Genomic DNA, 11,938 nt, shown 5'->3' with positions numbered 1-11,938 from the left:
CTCTCTCTCTCTCCTGACAGCCTGTCAGTATCTCATGCAGCTCACTGATCCAGTAATGAGTGACCCGACAGTGAAGAATACATATATTTATAACTAGTTTAGCTTGTTCCAGAGGTAGATAAAATAGCTAAGTGTGTTAGGTCTAACTCTTGTGTGTTTCGCTCCGCTCACCGGTCCGTCACAACAGGTGGAGCTGCAGGATTTCTGCTTCACACACGTTGCATACCGCTATTTTATTGTCCTTTTCGGACACCTTAAAATACTGCCAGACTCGCGAAGCCATTTTTGCAAGCTTGTTTTGCTGCGCACAGAGAAAAGTGTCATGTATTTTACATCATGCGATCGGCTCTCGTGATCGGCATTTTTAGAGAGCACCGATCGATCGGCAGAGAGTGAGTATCGGCCGATATCGATCGGTGCATCCCTACTATTTAATATAAAAAATGTGATGTGAATTGTATAAGGGGATACCTGAGAGATTCTGTTTCAGTTTATAGTTAAAATAAAACAAGATAAATGTTGACACGCTTGGTAAATATAAAAATGAGTTAAGTTAACAGGAAGTGGGTTCAGGGATATAGTAGTGACCAGACATTATGTTTAAAGTGGTATTCTGCAGCTGACGCCTACTTCCTTGTTGTGATGTAAAAGAATCAAAATGGTAACCATGAGGTATGAATCCTTGATATTGGTTAATCATTAAATAGGATACATGCAATCACATAGCACTCACCCCATCTCGTATTGGCGACAACAGGCTTCTCTGAAGTCTGTTACGGGAGACAGCTCAGCATGGATGGGCTGTCCATTAAACCACCGATTATTCAGGTCTATCACAGCCTTCTCCGCATCTTCTTCATAACGGAACTACAGGAGAACCTATGGAGAGTAGTTGATAGAACTCAGTCTCTGTTTCTCTAAGCTAACAACCTTGGTATTAACAGTGGTAATATATGTAGTTTTTAGAACCGATGCTCACCTTGACATACACATTTCCAACTAGGTGGTCACCGAGGTTGTCACCACACGTTCATCTCCTCTCCACCTCTCCATACTTTTCCCTCCATCTCTGTGAAGACCTCCTGTAAGGTTAAGAAAGACAAACAATGACATAGATGATCATGAGTAGTAGTTACATTGTTGATTTTCAGTCCAGAAAAGTAATAGAATGATTGTTGAATCATTCTTATTTTGTTTCTATACCTTATGACTGCTTACAAATGTAATATATAAAGATAGTTGGGTCTGTTTACGCAAAATAGTACAGCCGCCATAATGTGATACTTGATGTATGTATTTTTAAAACAGGCCTATTATTATGTCATCAACAGCTACATACTGTAAAAGGTGTAACCCATTTTAAAAACAAGGTTTGTTGAATCATTTCCTCAAAGAGAATGTATCAGCTACAGTGGTGTGGTTGGGGTTTGAGGAAAATATTCAGAACTTACCTCAAAAACTCATCATAGTGCTCCTGCATCTCCATGTCACTGATGGCACCTTGTGGTTATAAAAGAGAATTTAAAAAAACAGATATATTATGTCCTTTCTTTTCAATGCCAGTGATTCAACAAATACATTTTTCAGCAACAATGACAAGCCTGCATTAAGTAGTTTCAGCCACTCAAAATGCTGACATCGGATCATAGGACTTCCACCCTGAACAACCCTCAAAGACTGTTGGCCTTTCTTTCACTTTATTTATCATTAAAATATCGATAAGATGAAAAAAACAATTGTTGTGTACACTTTATAAAAAACATGCTCTTGCTTTTTAAGAATTGGGCCTTGAAAATCAGAGAAACACTTACAGGTGAGGCCAATCAGCAGACTGGGCACTGTTCTGAGGGTTCCTGTAACATGTTCAGGAGGGCAATTGTCTGAAACAGAAAAAAATAAAATGATTGGAAACAATTTGTTTGGATAGGGGCTGGGTATTAAACTGCTGTGTTTATTTTCTAGTAATGATCACACAATTGTCCACAGCATAGAAAACTGACAATAAGATGTGTGAGTCACAGTTAAAACTTAGACAATCTTATAGTTCCTATTATATACACAAGACATGAGAAATAAAAAGCTCTGGTCTGTATCATTTTTATCATAAACAATACTTTGAAATAAAACATTTATAAATAATCTTACCTGGCTGAATGTTGGTTTATTGTGTAATCTGGAGCAGCGGTCGCCATGTCGGCAGGCACCAATTTTTAAAATAAAAAGAGCAGTTTGACCCTAGGGAGAAAGACCACAATAAATGCAGATGAAGTAAACAAAAGCATTCTCTTGACCCTGTCTCCATGTTTGCTAAAGGTTATGTGGCTTGAGGTTTCTTGTCCACGGGCTAAATAGCAAGCATATTATCACATTTGACCTGCCAGTTAAGGGATTATCCTTGAGTTTTTTAGCTGGTAAGAAAAGCAAATCTACCAAGCCCCTTGTATATTTACCAATGAATCTGCTAGTTTCAGTTTCAGGTCTATCAGTGTGTATTCTTCTTTTCTGTGTCTTTGTATGCACCACATATACAAAAAACCTAGTGCTCGTATATGTGAAGCTACTTTGTAATTACAAACAGACTAGTTTTTGAGCTGAGTTTAACTAGGAAAACATGCATATTTTGGTCACAGAGAGGTACCCAAATAAAAATCTTGCTATGCTTACAAAATATGATTAAAACGATATTTTCATTTCATTTCGTTGCTGATGTACGTTTGAATTTACGCGTGTATGTAGTTTGAAATGCTCCCACAGGTCCTATCTTGTTCAGGACTCATTCAAAATATATTGTTTTGGACCGACATGGTTAAATTAAGTTTTTTCTAAACTTTCGTATATGATTAAAGGAGAGCTATCCGTTTGGAGAAACCGATCCTGAAATTAATTAATAGTGAAGCGGGGGAGATACACTTGCCACCCATTCATTAACGTAACTTGTGATTTGGCGTAATATCGGCAACCAAAAACCAAAAGAAACACTGTGCAATTAAATGCTATGGCGTTTGGTACAATTTGTTATTTGGATACAATTGTGATTAGCTTGTTTACTGTTGGATAATGACAATCCGGGTATGGACCTACTGTAACAAAGGCTTCTTATGAGTTTCCTTAAGTAGCTAAGTATCATTAGCCAACTCCAATAGTAGAGAGTAGTTAGTGTATTTAATTGGTTAAGAGATTTGTATTCACAAAAACAACTCGTTGTAATCGTTTTATTCTAACCATCCCAGAAATGCTCAGCAGAAGCCAGATGTTGGCTAACAGTCGCGGCGCGGTATTTTACAAACGCTAGCCAGCGTGCTAGCATTTAGCCTAGCTGCTAGTTGTTAGAGCCGGTGAAACGTGTCCAGATAGAGTCTACAAACGCTACTGTATACATTATTAGTCATCAAAGCAGGTGCAAGAAGTGATTATTGAACACATTGCTTAACAATGACTTAATAACAGATAAATACTTACTTATCTTTCTCTGTCCCAAAAATGGACGCCAAGTATTCCGCCATCTTGGCTAGCCTGCGCTCAACCAGCAGCAGCAGCAGCGTCAAGGCTTCCGTCCTCCTCCTTCAGAGTAAATGTCTCCACACATATAACTGCGCTAAAAATGTGTTTTTTTCCCCACAAAACTTGCTCAAAATTATTGAAATATGGCAAAAGTATATTCATTACACGTGGTCATTGTAATGTTATCTTATCCTATTTATCAATTCGTTTGGATTTATTTATGGTAGCTAGCTAGTAATTAGGCTTCATCGGTTTATGTTTCGCTGAGAAAAGCATAACATACATTAACTATAAACTGCATCATGAAGAATATCGATTACCATTATTACTAATCAAAGAAAATGATTTAAAAATAATAATGCAGATTGTCTTTTTTGTGCAGACTTCTCGACTGATAAGGTAGTTTAGAACATCAAAACTTAAACCTGATGGCCTTTATTTGAAGGCAGCGCGCACACCGGACATGTGTCATTTCGCTCACTTCCGTGTCTACAGTGCTTTTCGAAAACAAAAGCTTTTTCCACACTTTAAAGTCCTCTTTTGTTGAATTTGTAGGAATCATTAAATATTTTACCTCTTAAATAATTTGTTGTCATGTATTATATGTTCAGTGACAAATATGCATTAGAAGGTAAAGTAGGCTACCAGATTCCTTTGAATGTAAGGGTTTTTTTTAAGGGAGTGGCACCCAAACAAGGCCCTGAGTATTGGTGTTGCTGAGAACTTGAGGGACTTACAGTAAAAGTGAGTGTGCAATACCACCTGCCTCATTAAAGCAACAACTTTCAATATTATGGATATTTAAATGTAATGACATTATTTTATAAAGATGTTATAACATACATCCTTGTGATCTCCAGGGAGGGAAGCATCATTATGGAAGACATGAACATAAGACATACAAAAAACAAGGAACAGGTCATGTAAAACAGAAACATGACCAATTTTTTTTATCAAGATACATTTATTAGTTAAACTATCTCTTGCACTTTATTTAGGAACAATTGATAAAAAGTGAAGTCCTGACTGACTACAAATCATCCACAAAAAGAAAACCATCATCAGCACATCTAGAGAGTAGAGACACTAGCTTTATATAATATTTAACTAGATTAATAAGATGAACTAACATGAAACAGTACAAACATAACATTCAACAGATACAAGAGTCATGATACTGTATATCAAGGAAAATTAAGAGACGTTTTCATTATTATTTACAAAATTACCATAGTACTTGGTATTAATGTGTTTTATCCAAAACATGTACCGATAAAAAACTATTATATAGTATATATACATATATATATATATATAAAGTAGTATATTGCAAAAATAAAGTTGGATACGAAACAGAAAAAGGGAAAACTGCCCCAGGACTCCCAAACCCCTAGCCCCCAAGGGACCAGGTACTGAATTGTTAGGGGCCTCAATATTAATGTGGCTCCTGTATTGAGATTTTGTCAAGGGGGCCTGTGTCAAAATACATTTAAAATGTTGTGCTTACATGGTGCACACTTTTTCAAACAGGAAAACATTTTGGTTTGTGTGACCGTGACCCAAATGTGTGCAGAGTGAGGCTAAATAGAGGCTCATCTTTTGCCCCAGTATCGCATAGTGGGCTATCACCGCCCAGATCCTCCTCATATCTTGCTTGTAATTATACCTAATGCTTTCTTTTAACGTTAACAGTCTGCAGGAAACACAAAGAAGTTCAACATAAATATGACTTTAGTCAATTGAGGCTTCACAGCATTTCAGTCTCTCACAAATGTATGTATTACTACAACAATCAGTATTTATTCCACTGTACAGTATTTCATTTACATTTCTGTTCTTGTTTATCTTATGCTATGTACATGCATAGAGACCCTATGCAGCATTTAGCTTGTTGTTTTTTTACTTGACATGTATATAATTCACTTCTCCTGCATTTCTTGCACATTGGTCTTGCCACTATTTGTATTGGGTTTGTGACATTTATTTTCCATTATCTATTACCATAACCACACTGTAGCTACTGTGCATATGACAATAAAGCCTTGAAACTTAAGTTGATGGGAATAATATGGTTGAAGAACTGGAAAGTGTGTTGGCCATTTAAATGGACCACTAACATGAAATTCAAAGCTGATGGGAAAAAATGTTTGTTATTAAAACATTATGCTGGACACACATTTGTATTGAGAACCCCCAAACTATGGAAACGTTACACAAGTAAAACACTAGTCACATTTTGTATTTTCCATACAAGTGTAGGGTAACTGTCTTGCCAGTTAGTCTCCGCCCCTCCCCAGAGTGTGTTGACCAAAAACTTGCATGATACGACTCGACTGTGTGAAATTTGGCTGCCTATCTACCACAGTTGAACACAATCAAACATCTCTCAAGGCCTGCATTTTCACAGGTATGGATATCTCGCAGATTGCGCTGCTTATTTAAGAGGAAATGTACTAAATCGCAGCCATGTGAAGGGGTCTGTTTGCCGTGCTTTAGACTCTTCCCGCTATTTTGTGGCTTACTAGCCTGCTAGCTGTTGTTTATTTTCCTAGCCTAGTAGGAAGAGGCCGCCTACCTTCAGGCAGTCATAAAAACACACTCACAGAGCATTAGCCAACTTGAAGCTAGGCCAACGCTGCTACTTGTGCCATTTCTGCATATGGAAGATTAAACAGCCGGAGTATAGTTTAAGACAATCTCTGTTGTACCAGTTTAGTGTTAGCCGGGTTGCTATCTGCAGTGAAGAGGAGAGACTGCTGCCGCGCCTCTGATCGCCGTCCAGCCTCAAACACAGTGCGTATACGTCCAGACACGATTAAAACTGCTTTTTTAGTTCGTACTTCTCCGTATTGTTGCAGTCAGTATGTAACTGAACGATGTTTAGGTGTCATAGCAACACCGCTGCTGCTCTTTTCTCCTGAAGCTCGTGTCGCATTATGGCGGCTGCTCTCGGAAGTCTTGTAACGCTGTAAACCTTAGCCAGGATTTCCGGCTCCTTTCCATTTGCCCTATGCTGTTTTGTTTCCGTTTATTCTATTTCCGTTTTTTAAAACTTTTCTACATGCAGAGTTAAAGTGGGATTTAACAACGATTTGTTACGGTTATGAAGCGCGATGTGTTTCTGTGGTATTTTAACGGCTGTTTCTCACGTTGGGAGCAATGGTTGTGTAACGGCAGCCTCGCCCCGTGCTGCATTCGCGTGCAAAATAGTAGCTAACTCGGCTCACTGTACACAAGCTTCAGTGTGTCGACACGTGTAGCCTGGTGTATACATTTTACTTTTATGTGATTTTTCAACATCAGTTCATTATGTGTAGTTATACGTGGTAACACCTAATGTAACTAATGGCCTACCAGTTGGCCTTTAGAAACCAATGCCTCGCCCTCGAGTTGGCTAACGTTAGCAGTCAGTGAACTGTTGTAGGCGGACAATGAGGAGTCGAGGCAAGAGGCCTCTATAGTAGAACCCCCCCCCCCCCCAACTGCAAACTTTAGCCAGCACCACGTAAATACACACTTCAGCCGGAATATTCTCACGTATCGAAACCTCAATTATTTAAACTTTTTGTATGCACTTTTAGTTGTCTGTGCTCACAAACCTTCCAATCACAGAATAATAAATACAAAAACACAAGCAGTTATTTTCCTTCAGTGGGCAATAGTGTGTCTGTGCCATAGAGTGAAACTTTTGTTTTAAGGCTAATGTTTTTAATGTATGTTTATATATATATATATATATATATATATATATATATAATATATATATATATATATATATTCAGGTCATCATTGAAAATAAGAATTTGTTCTTAATTGATTTTCCTGACTAAATAAAGGTTCTATATATAATTCAATATTTATAGCATTAGGTAAAACAACTATTATGCATGGTTACCATTTCTTATTGCATTGGTAGTTTCAGGTTAAAGAGGGAAAAAAAAGTAGTACAACAGATTGCATGTACCAAAACATTGATTGAGGGGTTTTCCAACTACAGTAATAATAATAATAATAATAATGGGTTTCATTATAACGCACTCATATATGAGTTAAAATCCCGAAGTGCTACAAGCAGTGAGCATGGAACAATATAAAACAGTAGGTCACATCCCCTAAGTATGTTGTCCATTTTCCCCACTAGTTTTTATTTATCAATATGTAGTGTTAAGAAAAAGGGTTAATTGAATCTCTTGCAATATGAATTGTTTAGAGAGCAGCTCCGAAATATATGAAAGTAGTCTGCATTAATTTCCAACATTCAAACTGTTCCTGCGAATCCTGCTGTATCGATTACAATTTTGGACTCTTCAAAATATAGTATGTTCATTCAGCATGAGGTCTGCCAGGATCTTGTAGTCACAGTCTGACCCTCCCAAATAACATTTAGTGCCATTTGAATGTGACACTTTTCTTTATTTCTTTGTCTTACAGTATTGTATTGCATACGTTGAAGACATCATCATTGACCTGGTGTGAATGTGTTTTTGATTATGGTCGGCTATAGTATGTAGTGTATCTAAGCATTAGTAACGCAACCTTTTTTTTAAATTTCCTACAGGTTTTTTCTCTGCGTAGAACATAATGTCTAAAGGTGAACCTGAAGAAATGATAGAGATCGAGATAGATGAGCAGGAGAAGCAGGCATGCCTGGAGGAAGGGTAAGCAGGAAGAGGATAATTTGAATGGCATACTCTTGCACATGAAGCAAATAAAACACTAATCCCCCCCCCCCCTCTCTTGTACATGTAGTGTTGAGGAGCAGACCATTACTGCGTCAGATCTGATTCAACAAGATATTGACATCAATGAGCCCATTGGCAATTTGAAGAAGCTTTTGGAGCCCCGCATCCAGATATCACTGGATCCGTATGAGATCTGCTTGCAGGACATTCAGGTAAGAATTGAGATAAATACAACATATTAAGATCTCTCTATGATTCGATAATGTTTTTGCTGCTAACACAATAGTCATGTAATTGATCTTATAGTAGTCCTTTGAACTGCCAAGTGTTGCTTCTTTTTTTAAAGCTTATCTGTTGTGTTCTTCCTTTTAGCTTCACCCTGACCACAGCCTCTTTGACCAGGGTGTAAAAACCGATGGCACCGTGCAGCTCAGCCTGCAGATAATAACCAAACCAGGTACTCGGATGATGCTTTAAATATCAGATAATATAAAGCTTTGTATTACTTTTGATATCCAAACTTAACATTCATCATACACCAAACCAAACTCACCTATTTGTTTTCTTTCCCTTGTCCAGGAGAGGAGAAGTTGAACATTTTGGAAATTGTGAAGCCGGTAGAAACAGTAGAAGTGGTTATTGACCCAGATGCGGGAGAGGATGGAACGATGGTAGAGGAGGGTCAACTCATTGCTGTGGAGCGATCTGGCCTCTCTGATGAGACCTCGGAGCAGGTTACACGCTGGGCTGCAGCACTGGAAGGATACCGAAAAGAGCAGGTTCGCCTGGGCATACCATATGGTGAGAATCACTTGAATAAGACGCTTTATTGTGGGAAGAAACATATTTAACGTGGTGAACATGGTGTTTGATGTTTCTCCTCCTCTCCTTCCCCAGATCCTGTGCTCTGGTCTGCTGACCAGGTGATCCACTGGGCAGTGTGGGTAATGAAGGAGTTCAACATCGATGAGATGGAAATCGGAAGCATTCACATTCCAGGTCGAGGATCTCTGCTTCTTCAGCCAGGAAGAGTTCCTTCAGAAAGTTCCCAACGGAGAGATACTCTGGAGTCACCTGGAGCTGCTGCGCAAATGTAAGTTAAATAGTTATTAAATGTTTTTGTAGCGTAAAGTTTGTGTTTTAAGGGGTCACCAGATGTAATTGGAAGTACAAGTCCCACCTTGTTTATACCTAAGACAGAAATCATAGCCTAATAAATGTGTCAGTACTAATGCCTTGTATTTATTTCAGATGTGTTGGCAAGCCAGGACCAGTCTGGTGGGGACGCTACTGTCACCATTGATCAGCGTAAGTGGTTTATTGAAAAACCAACAAAGCTAGCACATTAGGGGAGAAAATAGCCGCGTTCACACCAAGTACTTTTGCCGTACTCAGTGCCCCGGCACTTATTACCCCAGGGCACTTAGTGCAGAATCGCGTTCACACCGGAATAAATTCCCTGAGGGAAGATTACGCAAATGAGCCGCTGACGTCACTTCGTCTTCTTCTGCTTTGGATTTACTGGCAGGCCGCAAACAACTTCACGGCGTATACTGCCACCCAGAGTCCCCCGGCCGGAAGTCCCCCGGAGTTGGGGACTGGCTTACAGAAGGAAAAGCTCTACTTACATTGTAATGGACACTAGCAGTTTTTCCTGATCATTAATATTCTGGTTATCATTAACTTTCCGTCTGTGTCTTCAGCCGTACAGATAATCCCAACACAAGTAAGCACACCCACTACCATAAAGGTGATGAAGCAGAGCCGTGGCCCCAGAACACCGCGTATTTCAGGAGGAGAGGAGCGAAGCTCACCGGGCAACCGCACAGGTAATTCATAACCCATGATGTTGATGTGTCATTTAAATCTAAGCAGGTTACATACTTTTTTTTTAGACACACAACCTTAAAGTACTAAAAAGACTGGGAGGAGGGTTTGTTTACCAGAGTTATACCATATACTGTATTTTTACAAAGCTTTCAATCTGTCAGTATTGTTGGCCAGGTCTATACAGATGTGGAACTTTACATAAATTGGCAGAATAATCAATTATAGAAATGCATCTATTATTTCATGTGATTTTTTGTGACTGGTATTTTACACTGAATGCTCTGTTTCTTTTGGTGCCAGGCAACAACGGTCAGATCCAGTTGTGGCAGTTCCTGTTAGAGCTGCTGACAGACAAGGATGCAAGAGACTGCATCTCCTGGGTGGGCGAGGAGGGCGAGTTCAAACTCAACCAGCCGGAGCTGGTGGCTCAGAAATGGGGCCAGCGCAAGAAACAAGCCTACTATGAACTACGAGAAACTCAGCAGAGCCCTCAGGTTGGTTTCTTCCTTTTAAAGGGGGTGTTTAGTATTGTACTCCCATAAAGTTGAAGAGCTTTGGTCAAAATGAGATATTAGATAACAAGAAATTATTTAATTCCATGTGGTAAAATACTTAAGTTGCAGGATTTTATTTGGGCTCCTTTCAGGCAGTTTTCTAACGTTCATTCTCTCTCTCAGGTATTACTACGACGGGGACATGATCAGCAAGGTGCAGGGGCAAGCGCTTCGTCTACAAGTTTGTGTGCGACCTGAGAACTCTGATTGGCTACAGTGCTGCTGACCTCAACAACCTGGTGACCGAGTGTGAACAGAAAAAATTGGCCCGCATGCAGATGCACGGCATTGGTCAGCCCATCACCACGGTGACGCTGGCCACCACCGCACTAGACAAAGACAGTTGAAGGAGGACATGTGAAAACGCTCTCCTGCCGCCAAAGTTTGCTCTCCAGCGCTGATTGGAAATCAAATCAACTTTATTCTTTTTTTGATACAACTGTGTTTATCAGGCACAAAAATGCAAGGCTGATCATTGTGGATTAACAACTTTGTTATTATCTTTACAGTTTGAAGTGAGTCTGAGGCGGTAAAAATGAATTAACCAAGAGATGTGTTCTGGAGGAGGAGGCGGGTGTCTGTGATGGAGTATTGCTGCGTGCATGTTGCTTGAATGCTTGAGTGAGTGAATGAGTCCCTTGTCTGTAGTTTAGAATCATTTCCACTGTATATACCGGTACTTCATGTTTTTGATAGCCACCAGGACAAGTGTATTTTCATATTTTCCATTTATAGAGGACCTGCTTTGTATTTTATTTAGTGTTTGTTCCCTAAATTGTTGGACCCTTTTTTGTCCACTAGAGGGAATAAAGTGGCGAGCATTTTTCTTAATGTCTGTGATTCAGTCTTTTCATCTCTGAACTTATTAAATATTCTGTATAAATCATAGTAAGGAACTTAAAATGACAAACAGCCAGCAATTTATGTACATTCAAAATTTTATTTATAGTGAGTGTAGAAAGCTTTTTCCTTACTCTACGCAAATGGTCCATTTAACTACACAATAACGGGGGAAAGCATCATTTTTTTTAAAACACATTTCTCCAAAGACACCCAGAGTGAGCATCAATTCAAATTTTAAAACATTCACCTGATTAAGGGCTTCACTAAGTGTGTCTGATCACATGTGAGTATAATGTGTAGAGGCGATATGTGTTGTATTCTATGGTATAAAAAGCACAATATTCATGTCACATTCATGTTTACTGGAGGTGGCATTAATAACTTAATCAAGGGAGAGGGAAATGTGTCTCTATGCCGATTGTGACATGTGGTCCACTCCCAGTACTGATGGTGATAATTCATCTCTTCATGATGATCGTTAACAACAGATATGCAGGCAAAGAAACATTCACCACAGGACGAACAGAA

The 11,938-nt window shown here is 39.1% G+C and overlaps 1 protein-coding gene and 1 pseudogene across 1 annotated transcript; one reads left to right on the top strand and one right to left on the bottom strand.

Moving 5' to 3' along the window:
- Positions 1-703: 703 nt before the first annotated feature.
- On the bottom strand, positions 704-3,503 carry LOC117481464 (annotated as a pseudogene).
- A 2,254-nt stretch (positions 3,504-5,757) lies between these two features.
- LOC117481459 (GA-binding protein alpha chain-like) lies at positions 5,758-11,393 on the top strand. The gene is given in 13 exon segments (XM_034129145.1): positions 5,758-5,908; positions 8,060-8,159; positions 8,251-8,395; positions 8,556-8,640; positions 8,763-8,984; positions 9,081-9,187; positions 9,189-9,276; positions 9,435-9,491; positions 9,887-10,012; positions 10,314-10,462; positions 10,464-10,507; positions 10,691-10,727; positions 10,729-11,393. Coding segments are annotated over 12 exon segments (1,323 nt in total). The 5' UTR covers positions 5,758-5,908; positions 8,060-8,082; the 3' UTR covers positions 10,915-11,393.
- The last annotated feature ends 545 nt before the right edge of the window (positions 11,394-11,938 follow it).

The sequence above is a fragment of the Trematomus bernacchii genome, unplaced genomic scaffold, assembly GCF_902827165.1.
Source record: "Trematomus bernacchii unplaced genomic scaffold, fTreBer1.1, whole genome shotgun sequence".
NCBI classification, from domain to species: Eukaryota; Metazoa; Chordata; class Actinopteri; order Perciformes; family Nototheniidae; genus Trematomus; species Trematomus bernacchii.
This window is presented reverse-complemented; position numbering and strand designations above follow the sequence as displayed.